The 21,049-nt window shown below is 39.6% G+C and overlaps 1 protein-coding gene across 1 annotated transcript in view; it reads left to right on the plus strand.

Moving 5' to 3' along the window:
* LOC117538102 (diacylglycerol kinase beta) overlaps positions 1–20,421 on the plus strand; it is a gene marked incomplete in the record, with an annotated part of 134,000 nt that extends 113,579 nt beyond the window's left edge. The window contains 3 exon segments of the mRNA XM_034203635.1: positions 14,811–14,931; positions 16,418–16,478; positions 19,905–20,421. Of these exon segments, the coding sequence (XP_034059526.1) occupies positions 14,811–14,931; positions 16,418–16,478; positions 19,905–20,003 (281 nt within the window).
* Between the last annotated feature and the right edge of the window lie 628 nt (positions 20,422–21,049).

Raw genomic sequence — 21,049 nt, forward strand, 5'->3', positions numbered from 1 at the left:
TTAAGTCATTGACAGAACCTTCTAAGAAATGTGCTATTTCAGGTATGCTCTTCCCAATGCGTCTCCTCTCCATGACTCATTTGTTTTCTTTCCCTCCTCACCTTCCCCTCTCCTCAGAGATGGCAAAAGTACACGCATCCTTTACTCAAGTGGAAGTACAGATACTCGTGTTTAAAAATACTCTGGTAGAAGTACTGACTAAACTTCTTTACTCAAGTGAAAGTAAAGAGGCTTTGAAGTGTACTTCAGTAAAAAGTACCCATAACTAGCAGCTGCTTTAAAGAGTACCTGACCTCCCTTTATATTAATAGAACAATAATGTCATTGTTAGCTAATGAATGTTTCCATGCTGAACAACGGAAACATGACAACGTTTCCATTGGTCCCTCTTCTTTAGAGAAGACCAGGAATGATGGATACACGGATCGTGTTCAAATCAATAGGCACGCAATGACTCTAAAGAATAATGATCACGCATCAAAACACACATTCAGGACTAAAGGAACCAGCTGTTTGGAAAATGAGAGAAGTAGAAAGTACAGGTATTTGTGTTCAACATGTAAGAAGTAGAAAGTACAGGTATTTGAGTTCAACATGTAAGAAGTAGAAAGTACAGGTATTTGTGTTCAACATGTAAGAAGTAGAAAGTACAGGTATTTGAGTTCAACATGTGAGAAGTAGAAAGTACAGGTATTTGTGTTCAACATGTAAGAAGTAGAAAGTACAGGTATTTGTGTTCAACATGTAAGAAGTAGAAAGTACAGGTATTTGTGTTCAACATGTAAGAAGTAGAAAGTACAGGTATTTGAGTTCAACATGTAAGAAGTAGAAAGTACAGGTATTTGAGTTCAACATGTGAGAAGTAAGAAAGTACAGGTATTTGTGTTCAACATGTAAGAAGTAGAGAAAGTACAGGTATTTGAGTTCAACATGTAAGAAGTAGAAAGTACAGGTATTTGTGTTCAACATGTGAGAAGTAGAAAGTACAGGTATTTGAGTTCAACATGTGAGAAGTAGAAAGTACAGGTATTTGTGTTCAACATGTAAGAAGTAGAAAGTACAGGTATTTGAGTTCAACATGTAAGAAGTAGAAAGTACAGGTATTTGTGTTCAACATGTGAGAAGTAGAAAGTACAGGTATTTGAGTTCAACATGTGAGAAGTAGAAAGTACAGGTATTTGGGTTCAACATGTAAGAAGTAGAAAGTACAGGTATTTGAGTTCAACATGTAAGAAGTAGAAAGTACAGGTATTTGAGTTCAACATGTAAGAAGTAGAAAGTACAGGTATTTGTGTTCAACATGTAAGAAGTAGAAAGTACAGGTATTTGTGTTCAACATGTAAGAAGTAGAAAGTACAGGTATTTGAGTTCAACATGTAAGAAGTAGAAAGTACAGGTATTGAGTTCAACATGTAAGAAGTAGAAAAGTACAGGTATTTGGGTTCAACATGTAAGAAGTAGAAAGTACAGGTATTTGAGTTCAACATGTAAGAAGTAGAAAGTACAGGTATTTGAGTTCAACATGTAAGAAGTAGAAAGTACAGGTATTTGGGTTCAACATGTAAGAAGTAGAAAGTACAGGTATTTGTGTTCAACATGTAAGAAGTAGAAAGTACAGGTATTTGGGTTCAACATGTAAGAAGTAGAAAGTACAGGTATTTGTGTTCAACATGTAAGAAGTAGAAAGTACATGTATTTGGGTTCAACATGTAAGAAGTAGAAAGTACAGGTATTTGTGTTCAACATGTAAGAAGTAGAAAGTACATGTATTTGGGTTCAACATGTAAGAAGTAGAAAGTTCAGGTATTTGTGTTCAACATGTAAGAAGTAAAAGTTAAAAGTCGTCAGAAAAATAAGTAGTGGAGTAAAGTACTGATACCAGTACTTTGTTAGGTAACAAAGTATTTGTACTCCACTACTTCCCACCTTCCCCTCTCCTGCTTCCCAAGCTGTGTCTCTCCATGAAGCCGATCCCATCCAGAGACTGCGTATTGTTTTCTTCTCACACAACAGAAAACTGCAGACTATAATTACTTCTGATTCTCCCCCTCCTCACGCGTTTGTGTGGCTAGAAATAGACGTTTCCTGTAAAAAGAAACTGCTGACTCTCTCTCAGTGGACGGTGGGAGAGTGGACGACCTTCCAGTGATACATTTACTACAAGTTAATGAATCACCATCTTTTAAATGGACACTTTTGAATACAATGGGAATAAAATAAGTGACATTTCTTTATATAATCTGTTCTCTCCCATGATTGTTTGTCTCCCATCAGAAACAAATTCTCATGTTTTCTGGACAAAACTGGATATTTTACCATCTGGGTGTTTAAATAGATGGATGGATAGATAGGTAGGTAGGTAGGTAGGTAGGTAGGTAGGTAGGTATTCAAATTCACAATAGTAAGGACATATATAAGTATCTAAATAATACACATAACGAAAATATTGAATAGATTGAGTACTCTACAATATACAGTCTCACTAAGATACAAGAATATATAGAAATATATACAGACACATATTGGCATTGGATTAACTACGCATTACAAATGTGCAAAGTTGCTGCGAATTGTTTACAGACCGTGTGTGTGTGTGTGTGTGTGGTGTGTGGTGTGTGTGTGTGTGTGTGTGTGTGGGTGTGTGTGTGTGTGTGTGTGTGTGTGTGTGTGGGTGTGTGTGTGTGTGTGTGTGTGGTGTGTGTGTGTGTGTGTGTGTGTGTGTGTGTGTGGTGTGTGTGTGTGTGTGTGTGTGTGTGTGTGTGTGTGTGTGTGTGTGTGTGTGTGTGTGTGTGTGTGTTTGTATTACAGTAACATAGTGTTCTTTGACAATAGTCCAAGTGCTCGCCCCGCTACCTTTACCTCAGTTGGTGCTGGCGTTAGGTTAGCCTCGGTTCCTCGTGACCATCTGCCATGACTCGGACCACCCTGAGACAATAACAGGCCATCGGGGGGGTGTGTGTGGGCGGAAATAGGAAACACAAATATGCCTGCTGATAATTATAGCCCAACACTTCTATGCTAATACACAATGAAAGCTGCAGCTATTCCTCTGTGGGATTGAATTGTCTTATAATTGAAGCGTTGATATAAATATCATCACTATATTTTTAATGGAGGAAGCGTTTGGATATATTATGTCATCAAATCTCATGAAAAGGCTCATAAATGCTGCAAAGAGAAGGAGATAGATTATTTCTTTGTGACATAACTTTATTGTTATTGAGTGACTTGATAGAGTAATGCAGGAATGAGTTCTAAAACCGCAAATTAATCAGCATTTTACCACTTCCCTTTCTCTCGTGTCATCGTCAATGTTTTTTTGGACATGTGTTTGTTTAGATGCCTGAAATAAGGTCTGTGGTTAACAAAGTGCTTTATTCTACAACATTAAATACGTCAGTAAAAACCCCGCTGATGAATGTCTGAAGCTTTTATGCATCATAAAAACAGAGGTTGCTAACAAGTGTCTAAAAGAGACGATTAAACGACATTAGCCACATTTAGCTTAGCGGTGGTGGCATGAAGTCATGTGATCGTGCTGTAGTTCCTATATTGCCTAAAGCTCCCTTTTTTTTTACAATTAGGAATCATAAACGTGTGTTTTCTACCTTGGTCGAGTTTAAAAGGCTGATTCTATATTGTAAGAATTGATACGCTGCAGACCACTGATGGGAGAGAATCAACAGGATTCCTCGAAAAAACAGGCCATTTATAAATAGCCATGCTACCATCAATAGCCACTAAAAATGTTGAATTCGCCGACCCAGATTTTAGAAAAGTGAAATAAGATGTACAATTAACAAAGATAATCCTCTGTCTTGTTGCCACTGAAAAAATGCAGCATTTGAAAACATGGTGCGATAGTGCTTGCACAAAACATAATGCCACAAGGCTTTTTTTAAATGTATTTTTTGTACTTTATTAATTACTAAAATGATGAAGATGTTTTGGAAAATATTATAAATAATCTGTATTCTTCCCAGTCTGATTAAGGGGCCTGTTGGCATCAAATTATAGCAAAAACTAGGCCAATCCTGTAAGGAAAAATATCTAATACATAACTTAAAAAAAAAAAAAAAACTTTTTTTTTTTGCTGAACTGACATGAATGCAGCAGAACAAAAGCAGTTTATTTTCGCTTTATAAAGTTAACAAACGAGCAAAAGGCAATTTAAGTCATAAAGAACTGAGTAATGAAATAAGTATTTAGTATTAAATTAGAAGAAACAACAACTCGAAAGAACTTTGCCACCTTTCCAAATCCATTTGAAATGCCTTCAGGTTGCCTGCACAGCAGTCAGAGGAAACAGAGCAGCGCAGCAGAGACGATTCTTGCTGCCCGCTGCTTGGCGATGCCATCCCGTCCCAGAATGCATCGGGGCTGCGTTATGTAAGAGGCTGTTCTGGTCTATTCTTAGCTCCACCTCACTGAGAAGTAACTGTGCTGGTTGCCTGAGAGTCCAAAGCGCAGAGATCTGATGATCACTCAGCCATCAGGCCCTCGCTCCGGGACGCTGGCAGCACCGCATGCCCATATTTGGTGTTTGGAGGAAGTGGAGGTGTAGGGGTGGGTGTGCGAAGGAGGGGGATTTATGTTTTAAATAATAAAACAAACAAAAGATTTATGAATAATGCTGATGTCCAAAAATAGGACATGTCAACACTACCTTCTGTCTCGCAAAATAACACACACTGTTTTAACTGCAGAGAAAGAAGATAAAGAAACACTGCATCCATCTTCCAGACATCTTTATTTAGTTTGTATCTGTCATATGTAGCCATTGTGTCACACGTCTCCAACTCCCCATGTTTGGTGTTTTTAAGGAAGTGGAGGTGTATAGGTGGGCATGCGAAGGAGAAGGATTTATGTATTTGTATAGACTATCAGACAAAGGATATATGAATTGTACTGTTTTCCTAAAATAGGACTGTCTTGCATTATAAGACAGTGCTGCACCAAAGACTCACTTCCTGTCTGTCAACTGCAGAAAGAGACACACTGCATGATTTCATTGCATGGGTAACCATTGTGTCACTCTTTGTCTTGATCCATTAGTCTCCAACTGCAATTTTTTTATGAATTAACGGAAGTAAAGGTGCATAGGAGTTTGATTTATATATTTAATACTATAACAGATTGTATGAATGCTACTGGATTCCACTGAGACATTCGAGCAAGTGTCATTTTCAAAACGTTGTCACATTTCATCCATCTTTGCATCCAGTCAGTTTTTGGTATTTGGAGGAAGTGGAGATGTTTAGGTGGGTGTGTGCAAAGGAGGAGGATGTATATATTTAATAATGGACCTGCACATGAAAGGAAATGAAATGAATAGTACTGGGTTTTTTTAATCCTCTGCTACCTCTTGTGTGTTGCAGTATCAGAGAGCTGCATCACACACTCACTCAGCAGAAAGATTCATCCATCTGTACTTCCAGTATCAAGTATAAGAAGTATTTCATTCCATTGTGCAGTGTATTACATTCTGTTCTGTTTTACATGTACATAGTTAATTATTCCTACTTGTTTATTGTATGTTGCATTGTTGGAGGAGACGGGATGGGATTTTTCCATTGCTTTTTGGAATATTGCAGAAGATAGGAACTATGGCAAATGCATGTTTTTGATACTTACATGAGCAGGATCATCTCCACCTATAAACAACACTTTGTGATTTTTGAAGCCTAAATGCAATCGCCAATGGTAGAAAGCTAAAGTTGGGCTATAAAGGAACTACAGCACGGTCACATGACTTCACGTCACCACCGCTAAGCTAAAGGTGGCTAATGTTGGGCTATAAAGGAACTACAGCGCGGTCACATGATTTCACGTCACCACCGCTAAGCTGAAGGCGGCTAATGTTGGGCTATAAAGGAGCTACAGCACGGTCACATGACTTCACGTCACCACCGCTAAGCTAAAGGCGGCTAATGTTGGGCTATAAAGGAACTACAGCACGGTCACATGACTTCACGTCACCACCGCTAAGCTAAAGGTGGCTAATGTTGGGCTATAAAGGAACTACAGCGCGGTCACATGACTTCACGTCATCACCGCTAAGCTAAAGGAGGCTAATGTTGGGCTATAAAGGAGCTACAGCACAGTCACATGACTTCACGTCACCACCGCTAAGCTGGCTAATGTTGGGCTATAAAGGAACTACAGCACGGTCACATGACTTCACGTCACCACCGCTAAGCTAAAGGTGGCTAATGTTGGGCTATAAAGGAGCTACAGCACGGTCACATGACTTCACGTCACCACCGCTAAGCTAAAGGCGGCTAATGTTGGGCTATAAAGGAACTACAGCACGGTCACATGACTTCACGTCACCTCCGCTAAGCTAAAGGCGGCTAATGTTGGGCTATAAAGGAACTACAGCACGGTCACATGACTTCACGTCACCACCGCTAAGCTAAAGGTGGCTAATGTTGGGCTATAAAGGAACTACAGCACGGTCACATGACTTCACGTCACCACCGCTAAGCTAAAGGCGGCTAATGTTAGGCTATAAAGGAACTACAGCGCGGTCACATGACTTCACATCACCACCGCTAAGCTAAAGGCGGCTAATGTTAGGCGTGATGCCGTTTAGTCGTTTCATTTAGACACTTGAAGTAACTGCCGTTTTTAAATTCACCAGTGGGGTATTTTATGTCGTAGAAAACACATTAAAATCTCTCCCTTATTTCAGGTTGCTGACAACAAACACATATTAAAAATTATTTACTTGCTGACTCATATTTGGGTTTCAGGACTAATTCCTGCACCACTCTTCAAAACATTTCAATCCTTTAATAAACATCCAGCCCCTCATAATTCCCATCTGCCATGTGTAGCCATTGTGTCACTCCTCCTCCTGATCCCTTAGTCTCCAACTGTCCACTATAACTCTTAATGGACGCCCAATCCTATTATAATTATTGCCTGGAAAACTCCGCAGAGACACAGCGGGATTCAGAGGATCTAAACAAACAGATGAGGCATCGTCCCTGTGTTGTGATGCAGGATAATGAACATGTAATCGGGATTCATGAGATCATGTACTGAGTAATATTTCTCGGTATTCGTTTTTCAACCCTCTGAGGAGTTCACTCTACAAGTAAACACTGCTTTGTATACGCTGATCCTGTTGTGTTTGGAATAAATGATTAAATATTCAGGATTACGTCTTCTACCATGGGGAAAACATTTGAAATAGGATGCAGATTTTTATTTAAAATAACTTTTTCTTATCATATATGTTGTATAAAGCAGTGATTCTCAAACTTTTTTCAATAATGTACCCCCTTTGAAAAAAAAATTCAGCCAAGTACCCCCTGATCAGCGCAAACACAATTTGTTAGGGAAGAAATGCCTATTTAAAGAGGTACAGTACAGCGCTGCACCATCACTGTCTGATTTATTAAAACAACAACCTTGTAACTGAGAAACACTTAAATGCTACATTTCAAATGTTTACAATCCATCACTAAATTCATGGCAAACCAATTTTAACATCATGCAATAACACTAAGACGACATTAGTTGCATTGAACTGATCTTTTTAATAAGTTGTACTTACAATGTAGTGAAACATGGGCTTGTGCTTCACTGAGGGTCTTTGTTATTCTGACAAGAAGGCTAACTGCAGTTATTACACTTCGTGTTTTGAAATATGTGTAACTCTGTTAATATAAAACCCACACTGCTCAAACTTCGTTTTTTTTTTCATTAACATAAAATAAATCTCACGTACCCCCTACAGTACTCCAACGTACCCCTATGGGTCCGCGTACCCCCATTTGAGAACCACTGGTATAAAGCATTATTATAGTGATTATGCACCTACATAACTGTTCTGCATTGATGCACCATAACTTAAGATACTTTAATACATTAATACAAGCAGTTCTATCCAATCCTTTCATATTAAGTTAAAATAACATATAACGCTCTGCAGAATTACAGCTACTGTAATGCCTAAAGTATGAAACAGCTGCATCACTACACACCTCTTTAGTTTGTAGTGAATCATGAATTGTTGACGTTTATTTCATTTCCTCCCGAGCACTTTTCGCACAAAGCAATTGTATTTAAAAGTACAGCCTGATTGATTTTTAAATGTTTGTTCTCTGCATGCTTTGACATTTTCTTTTGAATTGTCATCTGAAATATTTAAAGGGTGCCAGTGACTCAGCAGCTAAAATTATTCCCACATACACAGCGATCCTCTTTGAAGCCAGGCACGAAATGGCAGCACTTTGTAAATGCCACACACGCAGGTCCACAGTTGCTCTAACACACGTGAAGAAGTAACACAAACTCTATATCAGCCAGATGTTAAAACCTACTTTACCCCGATGTTTTGCATAGATTTAATTTGACCACAGTGAGAATAACCGACCAAGACTTAACACCTATGTTTAAAATGCATCCATCCATCCATCTTCTCCCGCTTATCCGTGGTCGGGTCGCGGGGGTAGCAGTTCCAGCAGAGAGCCCCAAACTTTCTTTTCCCTGGTCACATCAACCAGCTCTGACTGGGGGATCCCAAGGCGCTCCCAGGCCAGCGAAGAGATATAATCCCTCCACCTGGTCCTAGGTCTACCCCTTGGTCTCTTCCCAGCTGGACGTGCCTGGAACACCTCCCTAGGGAGGCGCCCAGGTGGCATCCTAACTAGGTGCCCGAACCACCTCAACTGGCTCCTTTCGACGCGAAGGAGGAGCGGCTCAACTCCGAGTCCCTCCCTGATGACCGAACTTCTCACCTTATCCCTAAGGGAGACACCAGCCACCCTGCGGAGAAAACCCATCTCGGCCGCTTGTATCCGCGATCTCGTTCTTTCGGTCATGACCCATCCTTCATGACCATAGGTGAGGGTAGCAACGAAAATGGCCCGGTAGACAGAGAGCTTTGCCTTCTGGCTCAGCTCCCTTTTCGTCACAACGGTGCGGTAAAGCGACTGCAGTACCGCTCCCGCTGCTCCGATTCTCCGGCCCATCTCACGCTCCATTGTTCCCTCACTCGAGAACAAGACCCCGAGATACTTGAACTCCTTCACTTGGGGTAAGGACTCATTCCCTACTTGAAGTGGACAGTCCATCGGTTTCCTGCTGAGAACCATGGCCTCAGATTTGGAGGTGCTGATCCTCATCCCAGCCGCTTCACACTCGGTTGCGAACCGATCCATTATGTTTAAAATATAATATAATAATCAAAACGTGAATTGCTTTATCAATGAATGTTTAGAATAGATTGGAAATAACATGTTAGAGGGCACAAGGGAGTTTATCTCAGGAATTCATATTGTTTCATTTAATTTCAAACCTTTATTTATACAGATAAATCCCATTGAGATCATTGATCTCTTTTTCAAGGGAGACCTGCTCATTGTCTCTGTATTGGTAAGCAAAATGGCCCGGACTTAGCAACAATCTCTTACATTTCCTCTTATTTATTATGTTCATTATACATTTAAGAAGAAACAAGCATGTCAACTCAGATGCACCAAACGCTCTTAACGATCCAAATCTGCTCCAACCCAGATCTGCTGAATAATGAATCCACTTTATCATAAGTTGGAGGTGTGTTTCTGATTGTGGGATAGTGGTGATCTAATAATATAATATTGGGAGGGATGAAACCCTCTTTAATGGTCACACATGCAGAGCACACAGCACACACAGTGACATTTGTTCTCTGCTTTTAACCCATCCTAGTGCCAGGAGCAGTGGATAGTGAAGTGGGCTGAAGATCGGTTGTGAGTTCAAATCCCGCCAGGAACACAACCACTAGTAACCTTGAATAAGGCACTTAGTCCTTAGTTACTCCAGGGAGAATGTCCCTGTAATTGTCAATTCAATTCAATTCAAAACCTTTATTTATCCAGGTAAAATCCCATTGATCTCTTTTTCAAGGGAGACCTGCTTATTGTAAGTCGCTTTGGATAAAAGCGTCAGCTAAATGTAATGTAATGATTGTTTACTAGCACCATGAACGCCCCTTAACACCCTATAAGGGCAGGGTTGCAGATCATTTGACACTTCCTCAAGAATTAGTGAGATGTCTCTCCATCTGCCTCTGTACACACTAATGGCATTCGATCTCCCCCTTTCTCTCTCCAACGTGCTCCTCGCCAGGGGTGTCCTCTTTCGCCGCTGTTGTTCAATATAGCCATTGAACCTCTCGCTATCTGGCTCAAAAGCCATGATAGGTTTGAGGGCATTACGCGTCATGGCATGGTTCATAAACTGTCTCTATATGCTGTTGACCTTCTTCTTATGATCTCGAACCCCTTATCCTCTCTCCCCCCCATACTGTCGATTTTAGATCAATTTGGCCGTGTATCAGGTTACAAACTAAACATTCAAAAGAGCGAAGTATTTTTTGTAAATAAAATGGCAGAGGCTCTTCCCCAATCCCTATTCCCCTTTAAAAGGGCTGTGGAGGGGTTCAAATACTTGGGGGTGTTTGTTGCAAACTCTTTTAAAGACCTGTTCCCTAAAAGCTTTCAGCCTCTACTAGATAAATGCAAAGCCGATACGTCTAGGTGGGCCTCCCTTCCCCTGTCTCTTGCAGAAGAATTAGTGAGATGTTACCAAAAGAAACTAGTCAAATTGAGTTAAATAAACGTACATGTTCTTTAAGCTCTTGTTTCCTTGCGTTGGACAACAATTTGTGGACTTTGTAAACAAGGTGTTTATTTCTAATCTTGGTAAGAGTACGCTCAACCATTTCTAAAATGATCTGCTGAAAGAAGAACAGATATAAGAAAACATTGGTGAATCCCAGAAATCAATGCACGCTTACAAAATAACAAATCTTGGATTCAAACAACAATAATAGGACATCTGATAATGGTATATCGCTTCCTGCTTCCCTCAAAGTGTTCATACCTTCTTTTTTTTAAACTCTTCCAAGCGTGAGAAGTCATGACTCAGACTTGTTGCACCATGCTTTTACAGAAAACATTTGCTCTACAGAACAAACATGGTTGTAGTTTAAATCAAAGCCAACAGGAGGAGTGAGGTGTGACGACGTTGGGAAATGATTAACGTTTTTTACAGAGTAACAGACAACAGTCTGAGACCTCGGGGTTTCACCGGTTCCCTGAATGCCTCAATTACTTGTTATTTCCTCTTCCACTGAAACAAACTGGTCGAGGCTTGTAGAAACTCTTATACTTTATCAGAGGTGGGAAGTAGTGGAGTACAAATACTTTGTTACTGTACTTAAGTACATTTTTCTGGTATCAGTACTTTACTCCACTACTTATTTTTCTGACGACTTTTTACTTTCTACTTCTTACATGTTGAACTCAAATACCTGTACTTTCTACTTCTTACATGTTGAACTCAAATACCTGTACTTTCTACTTCTTACATGTTGAACACAAATACCTGTACTTTCTACTTCTTACATGTTGAACACAAATACCTGTACTTTCTACTCTTACATGTTGAACCCAAATACCTGTACTTTCTACTTCTTACATGTTGAACTCAAATACCTGTACTTTCTACTTCTTACATGTTGAACCCAAATACCTGTACTTTCTACTTCTTACATGTTGAACTCAAATACCTGTACTTTCTACTTCTTACATGTTGAACTCAAATACCTATACTTTCTACTTCTTACATGTTGAACACAAATACCTGTACTTTCTACTTCTAACATGTTGAACACAAACACCTGTACTTTCTACTTCTCACATGTTGAACTCAAATACCTGTACTTTCTACTTCTTACATGTTGAACTCAAATACCTATACTTTCTACTTCTTACATGTTGAACTCAAATACCTGTACTTTCTACTTCTTACATGTTGAACTCAAATACCTGTACTTTCTACTTCTTACATGTTGAACTCAAATACCTATACTTTCTACTTCTTACATGTTGAACTCAAATACCTGTACTTTCTACTTCTCACATGTTGAACACAAATACCTGTACTTTCTACTTCTTACATGTTGAACTCAAATACCTGTACTTTCTACTTCTTACATGTTGAACTCAAATACCTGTACTTTCTACTTCTTACATGTTGAACTCAAATACCTGTACTTTCTACTTCTCTAATTTTCCAAACAGCTGGTTCCTTTAGTCTGAATGTGTGTTTGGTGCGTGATCATTATTCTTTAGAGTCATTGCGTGCCTATTGATTTGAACACGATCCGTGTATCCATCATTTCCTGGTCTTCTCTAAAGAAGAGGGACCAATGGAAACGTTGTCATGTTGCCGTTGTTCAGCATGGAAACATTCATTAGCTAACAATGACATTATTGTTCTATTCATATAAAGGGAGGTCAGGTACTCTTTAAAGCAGCTGCTAGTTATGGGTACTTTTTACTGAAGTACATTTCAAAGCCTCTTTACTTTCACTTGAGTAAAGAAGTTTAGTCAGTACTTCTACTTTTACTAGAGTATTTTTAAACACGAGTATCTGTACTTCTACTTGAGTAAAGGGTGTGTGTACTTTTGCCATCTCTGTAATGCGTTTTCTTTCTGGGATTAACATGTACTCAACAACAATATGAAGTGCTGCAGATTGTCTCTGACATTTTACGATGTGATTCAGAGAGTCAATCAGAGGAAAACCTGGCGCTTTCTTTGAGTGCATGAGAGATGACTGGATAATGTTGGAGGTGTTCAGCTGGCACCAGCCTGCCTGGATCCAGTTCATCGACTCTCACAGCGATAAGATACACAGGCAGAGCTTTGACTCCGGCTCTGTTTTGGTGTCTCGCTTCAGACCATATTATCCAATTATTAGAATACAGGTAATGACATTGTAGCACGGTTTGAGAAATGAATGTCCACTTTGTACTGAATAATCTTGATTTAGACTTTTTTTACAATATCTGTAGCAGCCTACATGTGATTATCCTTTACTAGATCCAGAATCTAAAGATAATTAGCATTAGCAGCTTATCATAATTTACAATATGATAAGGCATGCATCTTTCCTCTCTTTACCATTTGAGTTGTTTTGGTTAATCCTGTAATGGATCTCAACAACATATGCACATGTATTTTATATTTACTTTTCTCTGTCTTACTTAAAAAATAAAACCCTAAACGTTCTGACTTTCAAATGAAAAGTGTCTTTGTGCTCCTGCAGCTTGGTTCTTGTTACCATGTACAGACACAACCACAGATATTAAATAATACAGAGCCGACACACAGTTAGATAAGCAGGTCTGAGATTTGGTTCTGCTGTAGCACCTCACAAATTATCACGCTGGCTGTGAAGACGAAGCGTTTCTCAGAATTCTCTCTAATAATTAATTTGTGAAACCTGTTCGGTTGCTGAGACAACACAAACACACACGCTCTCAATAATATAATTTTTCTTTTATGGGCTAAAGTATTGAGAGTGAAATGTCAAATGACACCATCACTGACCTTTAAGATCACGTCTATAAATATTGACCATTAGGCGTCACACTTTCCAAACAGAGAGAGAACACAAAAGGGGAATTTCTAGATAAGGAGATGATAAAAGAGGCACCTGTTAAAAGGTTTGACACTCACAATGAACTACTGATTTTTTTTCATTATTTAAACAGCTCAAAATGTCATTAAGATTGCAATGACATGCTCTGTGTGTTAGGGAGTCTTTGCAAGAAAGTAACTTAAAGGGGCCCTTTTACATTATACTCATTTTCAGGTTCATATTTGAACTGTTTGTCTCAACACGTCTCCATGCTCTAATGTTCAAAAAGCTCTTTATTCTTCTCATACTGCCTGTGCTGCAGCACCTCTTGTTCACCCTCTGTCTGAAACCACAGCCCAGTCTGCTCTGATTGGTTAGCTGGCTGGCTCTGTTGTGATTGGTCAACAGCTCAGAGATGTCCCGCCCCTTAGCCTATCACGTACAATGTGTTGAGGTGCTATCTAAAAGAAGTGTGTATTTTTTGTATTAAAAAGGCTTGTTTCTATGACTGTTATTTGCCCTGTGCATTTCAGAGCCTGAAATCAATATTTTCATAGCACATTTTAACCCAACTTTACTATTCGATTGACTTTCACTGCTCTTATCGTTTCATTTCTCTTGTTGTCAGGGAACAGGCCAATAGACTGTTCTTACCTACAAGAAAGTAATGTACTGATATCGTTCATAAGGCGTTCCCCTGTGAAACCAGAAGTGCACGTTGACCCTGTTATGTAACTTCCGTACTTAAGTAACACTACTACCCTTGTCGTTTTAACCCAAACCACAAGCTTAAATCTAGCAAAGTACATTTGTTGCCTAACAGGTTCTGCATTACAGTGTTTTGTAAACCACAAATAATGACCGTTACATTTTCATTAGATATCAAAACGTACCATTGTATAAACAAACATACAAATTGGTAGAGACCAAAAACCGAGCTAAAAAGATAATATTAATACATTGCATTTATGAAGCACTTTATCAGGTGCAAAGGCTCTTTACATAAAAATAAGATGTAAGGTCAAATTAAAATCGAGCAATAAAACAATATTTAAAACAAGGACACAACATTAATCACACATTAAAAGCTAGTCTGAAGAGGTGAGTTTCGGTCAGTGTTTTGAAGGTGGGGAGGTCAAAAAGAGATTGAATATGGGATTTACATTCATCAGTTGGACCCATAACAACATAAACAACAACTAAACAACTCTGAATGATTGATAATGCTGCTGTTACTGTGTGATAAGCATATCAGCATCAGATGTGGGATAAACATCTGTGAAAATCTGCTTTACAGTGCAAAAAATGACCTTTTCTTGTACCTGTATTATTACATGTGGTCATGCTAAGTGTCTATAACTTATGGAAACATACCTCTCTGCAGACTTCAGTGACCAGCTGCTGGAGGTGGTTGGTCTGGAGGGGGCGATCGAGATGGGACAGATCTACACCGGACTGAAGAGTGCCGGACGCAGACTCGCTCAGTGTGCCAACGTCACCATCAGGTAACTCCTCCATCTTTCCCCACATGTCATCCATCTTCCTTCCGTCAGCCAACTGGAAACTTTCTGCACAAAACAATCTCCGTTCTCTACATGTATGATCAAAAATGTATTCCTTTTGAGTGTTTTTGTGCAAGGGGTGAAATCCCTGCAGCATCTAAACAATAACATGCCCCTGTACCTGATCAATTATACATTTCATATATGCATGCTTTACTGAGAGAGCTGCTGGAGGCGAGGGCGAGGTCACAATCACAGGATGAGAGATGATCCGTCTGTGGTGTTGAGTTTGGATTTGGATCCAGCATCGTAATGGCTCTCTTATCCTCCTTCCTCTTGTGCTTCAACAAAGAGCACTCAGCTTTAAGGTGTCTTATTTTTAGCTGTCTCTACTTTACTTGAGGATGCAGCTATTACATTTACAGGAAATGGAATAGGTTCAATTCAATACAATAAGAATATTGTGTTAGGAAGCCGGTAAAGTCTTCAACAAAATGAATCAGACATGTGCGTTCGCTCATACAGCTTCACCAGGTCATCTCAAGATAGCTTCAGAGTCACAGTGTATGTGTGAACAGGGATTTGGTCAAATTGTTTTTAGCCTAAAAAATCCCGGAAAGTACTCTTGCATCGTTGATCCTTTGCTGCCCCTACTGGCCGGTTAAGAGAGTTACAGTTACAGTCAGTGACGGTATAACGCACCCAATAAAATCATTTTTCCAACAATTAAAATCACTGCAACCACCAGAGGTCCTGGAGCGTACAGTCATACAATGAACAAATCTATTAGGCTCCAATAGTAGGCGAGTTAAGCTACAGGCAGTGGTTGAGTTTCTGATCCGACGTTTTTTATTCAAAGAAAGTGGTTTTGTTTCAGATGTTTTTGTTATTCCTCTCAGCCTATTACAGTGAGCCGTTTACATGTCATTCTCTCACTTGTTGTACAAACTGACCCGACTATTTTCCTAGTCTCTAATTAAAAAAGCATTCATCTCAGTCATTCTCCCATACTGTGTTTCTCTATCCAGAGAGGCATGCATGAAAGTCTTAAACCAACTGTGTGTGTGTGTGTGTGTGTGTGTGTGTGTGTGTGTGTGTGTGTGTGTGTGTGTGTGTGTGTGTGTGTGTGTGTGTGTGTGTGTGTGTGTGTGTGTGTGGTGTGTGTGTGTGGTGTGTGTGTGTGTGTGTGTGTGTGTGTGTGTGTGTGTGTGTGTGTGTGTGTGTGTGTGTGTGTGTGTGTGTGTGTGTGTGTGTGTGTGTACGTGTACGTGTACACATACATACAGTGGGTCTGTGAGTTTAAAGAGTGGGGGCCTGTCTGGGAATGGGTCTCATGGGAACAAAGGGTGCAGTGTGTGACCCTGTCCTGGGGCAGTGTGAACAGGCCTCTCGTGCCTCAGAGGTGTGTGTGATCTGACCTTCACAACCTCACCCTCTCTCTCTCGCCCTGCCTCCCCCCCCATCACCCTCTCTCTCTCTCTCTTTGCAGGACGTCCCGGCGGCTGCCCATGCAGATTGATGGCGAGCCCTGGATACAGACCCCCTGCACGGTGAGAGTTCAGTCAATTATTTTCAGATACATACAGTGGAGGAAATAAGTATTTAATCCCTTGCAGATGTTGTAAATGTGCCTACTTACAAATAAATTAACAGTCTATAATTGTAATGGTAGGTTTCAGTGGTGAACCGTGTCTATCACAACTGGACCTTCTGTAGACACACCCCCCCCCCTCTCCGCGGCATTATAATGTCCGTCTTGAAAAGGGTACTCACAACGATTCCGCAAAACAACTTCATCTTCACCTGTTGCACTTGTCATTTCAATGTTAACAACAATAAAACGGCATGAATTGCTTCGTCGCATTCATCTAGCTCCTCTGTCTCGAGCCAGTTAACTAGCGGGCCTTCTAGAATACCCTGGAACCGAGAGGAACTCTGAAAGAACACGCCCATTGGCTACAAATCAATATCTGATTGTTTGATCAAACTGTCAGTCCAAACGTACGCTCTCATTCAGTGCAACGGCCAGGGCATTCGATCAAGGATGTAGAATACCTTGGTTGAAGGATATTCTACATTACATTACATGTCACTTGTTAGACGCTTTTATCCAAAGCGACTTACATACTCAATACTGTGGGCAATCCCCACAGGAGTAATTTGGGGTGAAGTGTCTTGCCCAGGGACACAACAACATGCTGACTGCAGTGGGGTTTGAACCTGTGACCACCTGATCCGAACACCAATGCACTAGTCCACTGTGCCACACGCCTCCTCTACCCAGAGATCCAGAACAAGATCTGATTGGTTGCTTTCTTTTCTAACACAAAACCACTGAAATGCGTAGTGCATGGTCCGCGAAGGACAAACAAATCAACGTAACACTGTAATATTACAGATCAACAACACAGATACGATTCTCATTTAATATACATTTTATTTATATAATGAAATCGATTTTTTGTTTGTTTTATCTGAGTGTTCCAGGGTATTCTCTGAATACCTTGAAGGCCCTGACGGTTCGCCACTGGTAGGTTTATTTGACTAATGAGAGAAAGAATATCAAAGAGATACAGACCCCCTGCACGGTGAGAGTTCAGTCAATTATTTTCAGATGCATAGGTCCATGAACACGACCACAACAACACAGGTAGAATCAGGTAAAATCCCCTTTTAGAAATCATAAGAACACTGTTTTTAGAGGTAGATATTGTTATTCTGCACACAATAGCAGATTCTCAACAGTTGCTTTAAGACAAGATACTGCACCCCTAATTGCAAGATACTGAACTTCATATTGTGCGATACTGAACCCCGTATCGTAAGAAACTTAAACCCAAATTACTTAAGCCACTCCCCCAAAATAAAATAAAAACATATCATAATAAAGGTTTTCAAAGAACATGGCAGCAGCTGGTGGATGACTTCACGCAATGATTGGATATAGAATATAGTCCTCCTCAATCATACTCAAAGACCAAAGAGACCAATATGTAGGTTTTTTGTCCCAGAGAAACACATTTGTTCTGTCTTCTAAGGGTCCTCTTGATGCCATAGGACAGCCATGTATTATTGAGAGCCAATATAACCAATGCTATGTGCTGCACCAAGTGTTCCCCACCTTTTGCCCAGGTCTCTGTTTATTTCCTTTCTTCTTTTGTTCACACTCCTCCTCTGCACATCCTCAGCCTCGACGTCCAGCACCTATATTCTTCAAAGAAAAAAAGGAAATCAACTATTATGCATTTGTCCTCACGATATTTCATATATAGTGTAGGCGGAGGATAGAAAAGGTTTTTCTTGTGTTATGTAGGTTAGTTACAAGGCCGCAGTGAGGGATTTTATAACAGTCTGCGGTGAAGAGCAGGACTTCATGAAAACACAGATACTGAGAACTTGCTGTATCAGCCATGGGAAACTCTATGATCATTATTGCATGGGAACATTTTAAATATACCACAGTATACAATAGTTAATTATACTTGAGGTAATAGTTATTTTACTGTGAAAACAGGTTTACTAACATATTATTAGAAGAATTATTATTGTGTAATGATTGTATTACGTTTGTTTTTGCACACCATAACATTTGATATTCTATATTGGGTACTTGTTAATGATTACTAAATTATTTGAAATACATATAAACACACTACATGAATATATAGACCAGAAACTAATTATAAACCACTGACAAAGTACGAGCTGTCAAAGATAATGATGTTACAAAATATTTTATAATCCATTTAACTTAAAGGGGACCTATCATGCAAAATGCACTTTGTGATGTCTTGTATACATCAACATGTGTCCCCGGTGCGTCGGGGAACTCACGCAGCGTCAGAAAATAAAACCCTCTCTCTTTTCCTCCGTACCCAAATCTCTAAAAACGGGGGAACAACGGAGCTGATCCAGATTTGCGTCCGATATGACGTAATATCTGAAATGTGGACCCACGGCCCAATCAGAAACGTTGCTATCAGAAACAATGCCCGACTGTTTTGGACGTAATATGGTCGGTATTTACATTAGCATCGCTAACACTCAGAGCTAACCTGTACTGGAGAGAGCATGTGTGTGAAGAAGCAGGAAATAAAAAGGAACTCACCTTGTGGTATAACCGGCAAAAGAGAAAGCCTTTGAGCTCCAGACTGTTTCAGAGAGAACCCTTAATAATCCATGATATGGCGTTTCATCACGGCAGCATTTAGTTTAGACAGTAGCTGCCGGGTCCCGCATGAGCTCAGCCCCCTCCTTTTTTTATCAGTTGTTATTTTTTTTAAAGCTTTATACCCAAAATCAGCACTTTTGAAACAGGAAGTGAAATAGAGGGATATGAGGCATGGTTAGAATGGGTGATCTGTTATGCTATTGCCTAAAAATAGCATGATAGGTGCACTTTAAGGTTGATTATTATAATATTCAGTTGCAACTGATTGCTATCCAAACAAATGTTCTCATATTTTGGTTGTTATTTTATAGTTTTACAGTAATATAACTATCAACTAAAGTTGTATAAATGATAATAGGTATCAATTGAAAAAAAGTACAATGTTATTACTGATGTTTAATTATTTATTTCCTTTTAACCGTATTGTTAATCATACATTTCTGTCATGGATAGTTTTTTGCTTATTTTGTGCTTTTTATAGTTATTTATTTGTTGTTGTATTTTTCTTAATTATGTCAGCTATTTACTTTTTTTTTTAGTATTTTATAAATTATTTAAGCTTTTAATTGTTTTCATTTTGTTTTTTTAAATGAAAATATTAAATATTTAAATGAATTTATTATTGTTTTGTATTTATTATTATTTTTTATGTATTGTGCTTTAATTTAGTCATAATCTTTAAGTAGAGAGGATGTGTGTTTTGCTGCCATCTCCATTTTAGAATTGTTATTATCTCTTTGTTGCATGAGAAAATAACAAATGTTACCGTATCCATACGTTAACCTTCTCTATCTGATTCTTACAGATCAAGATCACCCACAAGAACCAGGTCCCCATTCTGCTGGGCCCTCCTCAGAAGACGCCGTTCTTCTTCTTCAAGAAACGCAACCACAGCCGCGACTAGGACACACACACACACACACAGACACACATATACACAAACACACACATGCCACCCACTGTATAGGCAGCTCCACTGTTGGGAGTTTAAAGTGGGATCACATCGTGGAACATTCCCAAAGTCAGGACGCCTACTGACAATTTATTCCCAGAGGAACCTTCAGTGATGAAAGTGAAAACTCTCAGTAACCAGTATCGACCTTTTCCTGTGTAACAAATCATCTACTCGCAAAACCTCCATCCCAAATACAAGGATTTTCGTTTTTCTCGGCCCAAAAAACTCAGCGAGACCTGCACTGCCTGATAAACAAAACTCTGTCTGCTGGGAGTCCCTTGCAAAGAAGTATAGAAAGTGAAATTGAGTTAAGGAAAGCAGGTTGTAAGATGGGAAATAAAGAGCTCCAACATTACAGTAAGCAGAAGTGGCAGTAGTCCTTGTTGTTTGCAAGGCCGGTGAGTAAATAGAGATCCACCTCTCGGTTGAAACACACCGAATGAATAATGAAAAAGCGGCGGCTTGTAAGAGCTCTCGCTGCAGGGCCTCCCCACAGACTGACAGCGGAGAAAAGAGGAGAGCCCTCATCCATTATTGACTTGTTTTGTCTGTGGGGTTGATGGCAGTGGGGCGTATGTTATGAGTTGAAACCTGCAGGGAAGGATCTTAGCCCCTTTAGCATCACTGGCCTACAAAAACCCATCCTTTAAAGCGTATTTACACTTTGTGGAGGATCTGCTGGAAGACTTCAGGCAGAGGAGGTTCCTGTCTCAATGTGCACAGATTTCACTGTATAAATTAGTCTAGATGGAAAGTAGAGATAGGAGAGATTGGGGTTTGTTTTTGCGTTCTTAAGGAGAGACACTACAGGTAGAAAACACGTTTTATCATGCACTCAATTTTACGATTTTGGACTACTTTTGCTTTCATAACCTGTCTTCTTTTAGGCAAGCAGAGACATACACATCCAGGTGTTTCTTTAATTAATTCTATGGATTCTCCTGAATTAACAAGAAGTTAGTATCACATAATCCTCATTTGCATATTCAAGCAGG

This window comes from Gymnodraco acuticeps, unplaced genomic scaffold (assembly GCF_902827175.1).
Source record: "Gymnodraco acuticeps unplaced genomic scaffold, fGymAcu1.1, whole genome shotgun sequence".
Taxonomy (NCBI): Eukaryota; Metazoa; Chordata; class Actinopteri; order Perciformes; family Bathydraconidae; genus Gymnodraco; species Gymnodraco acuticeps.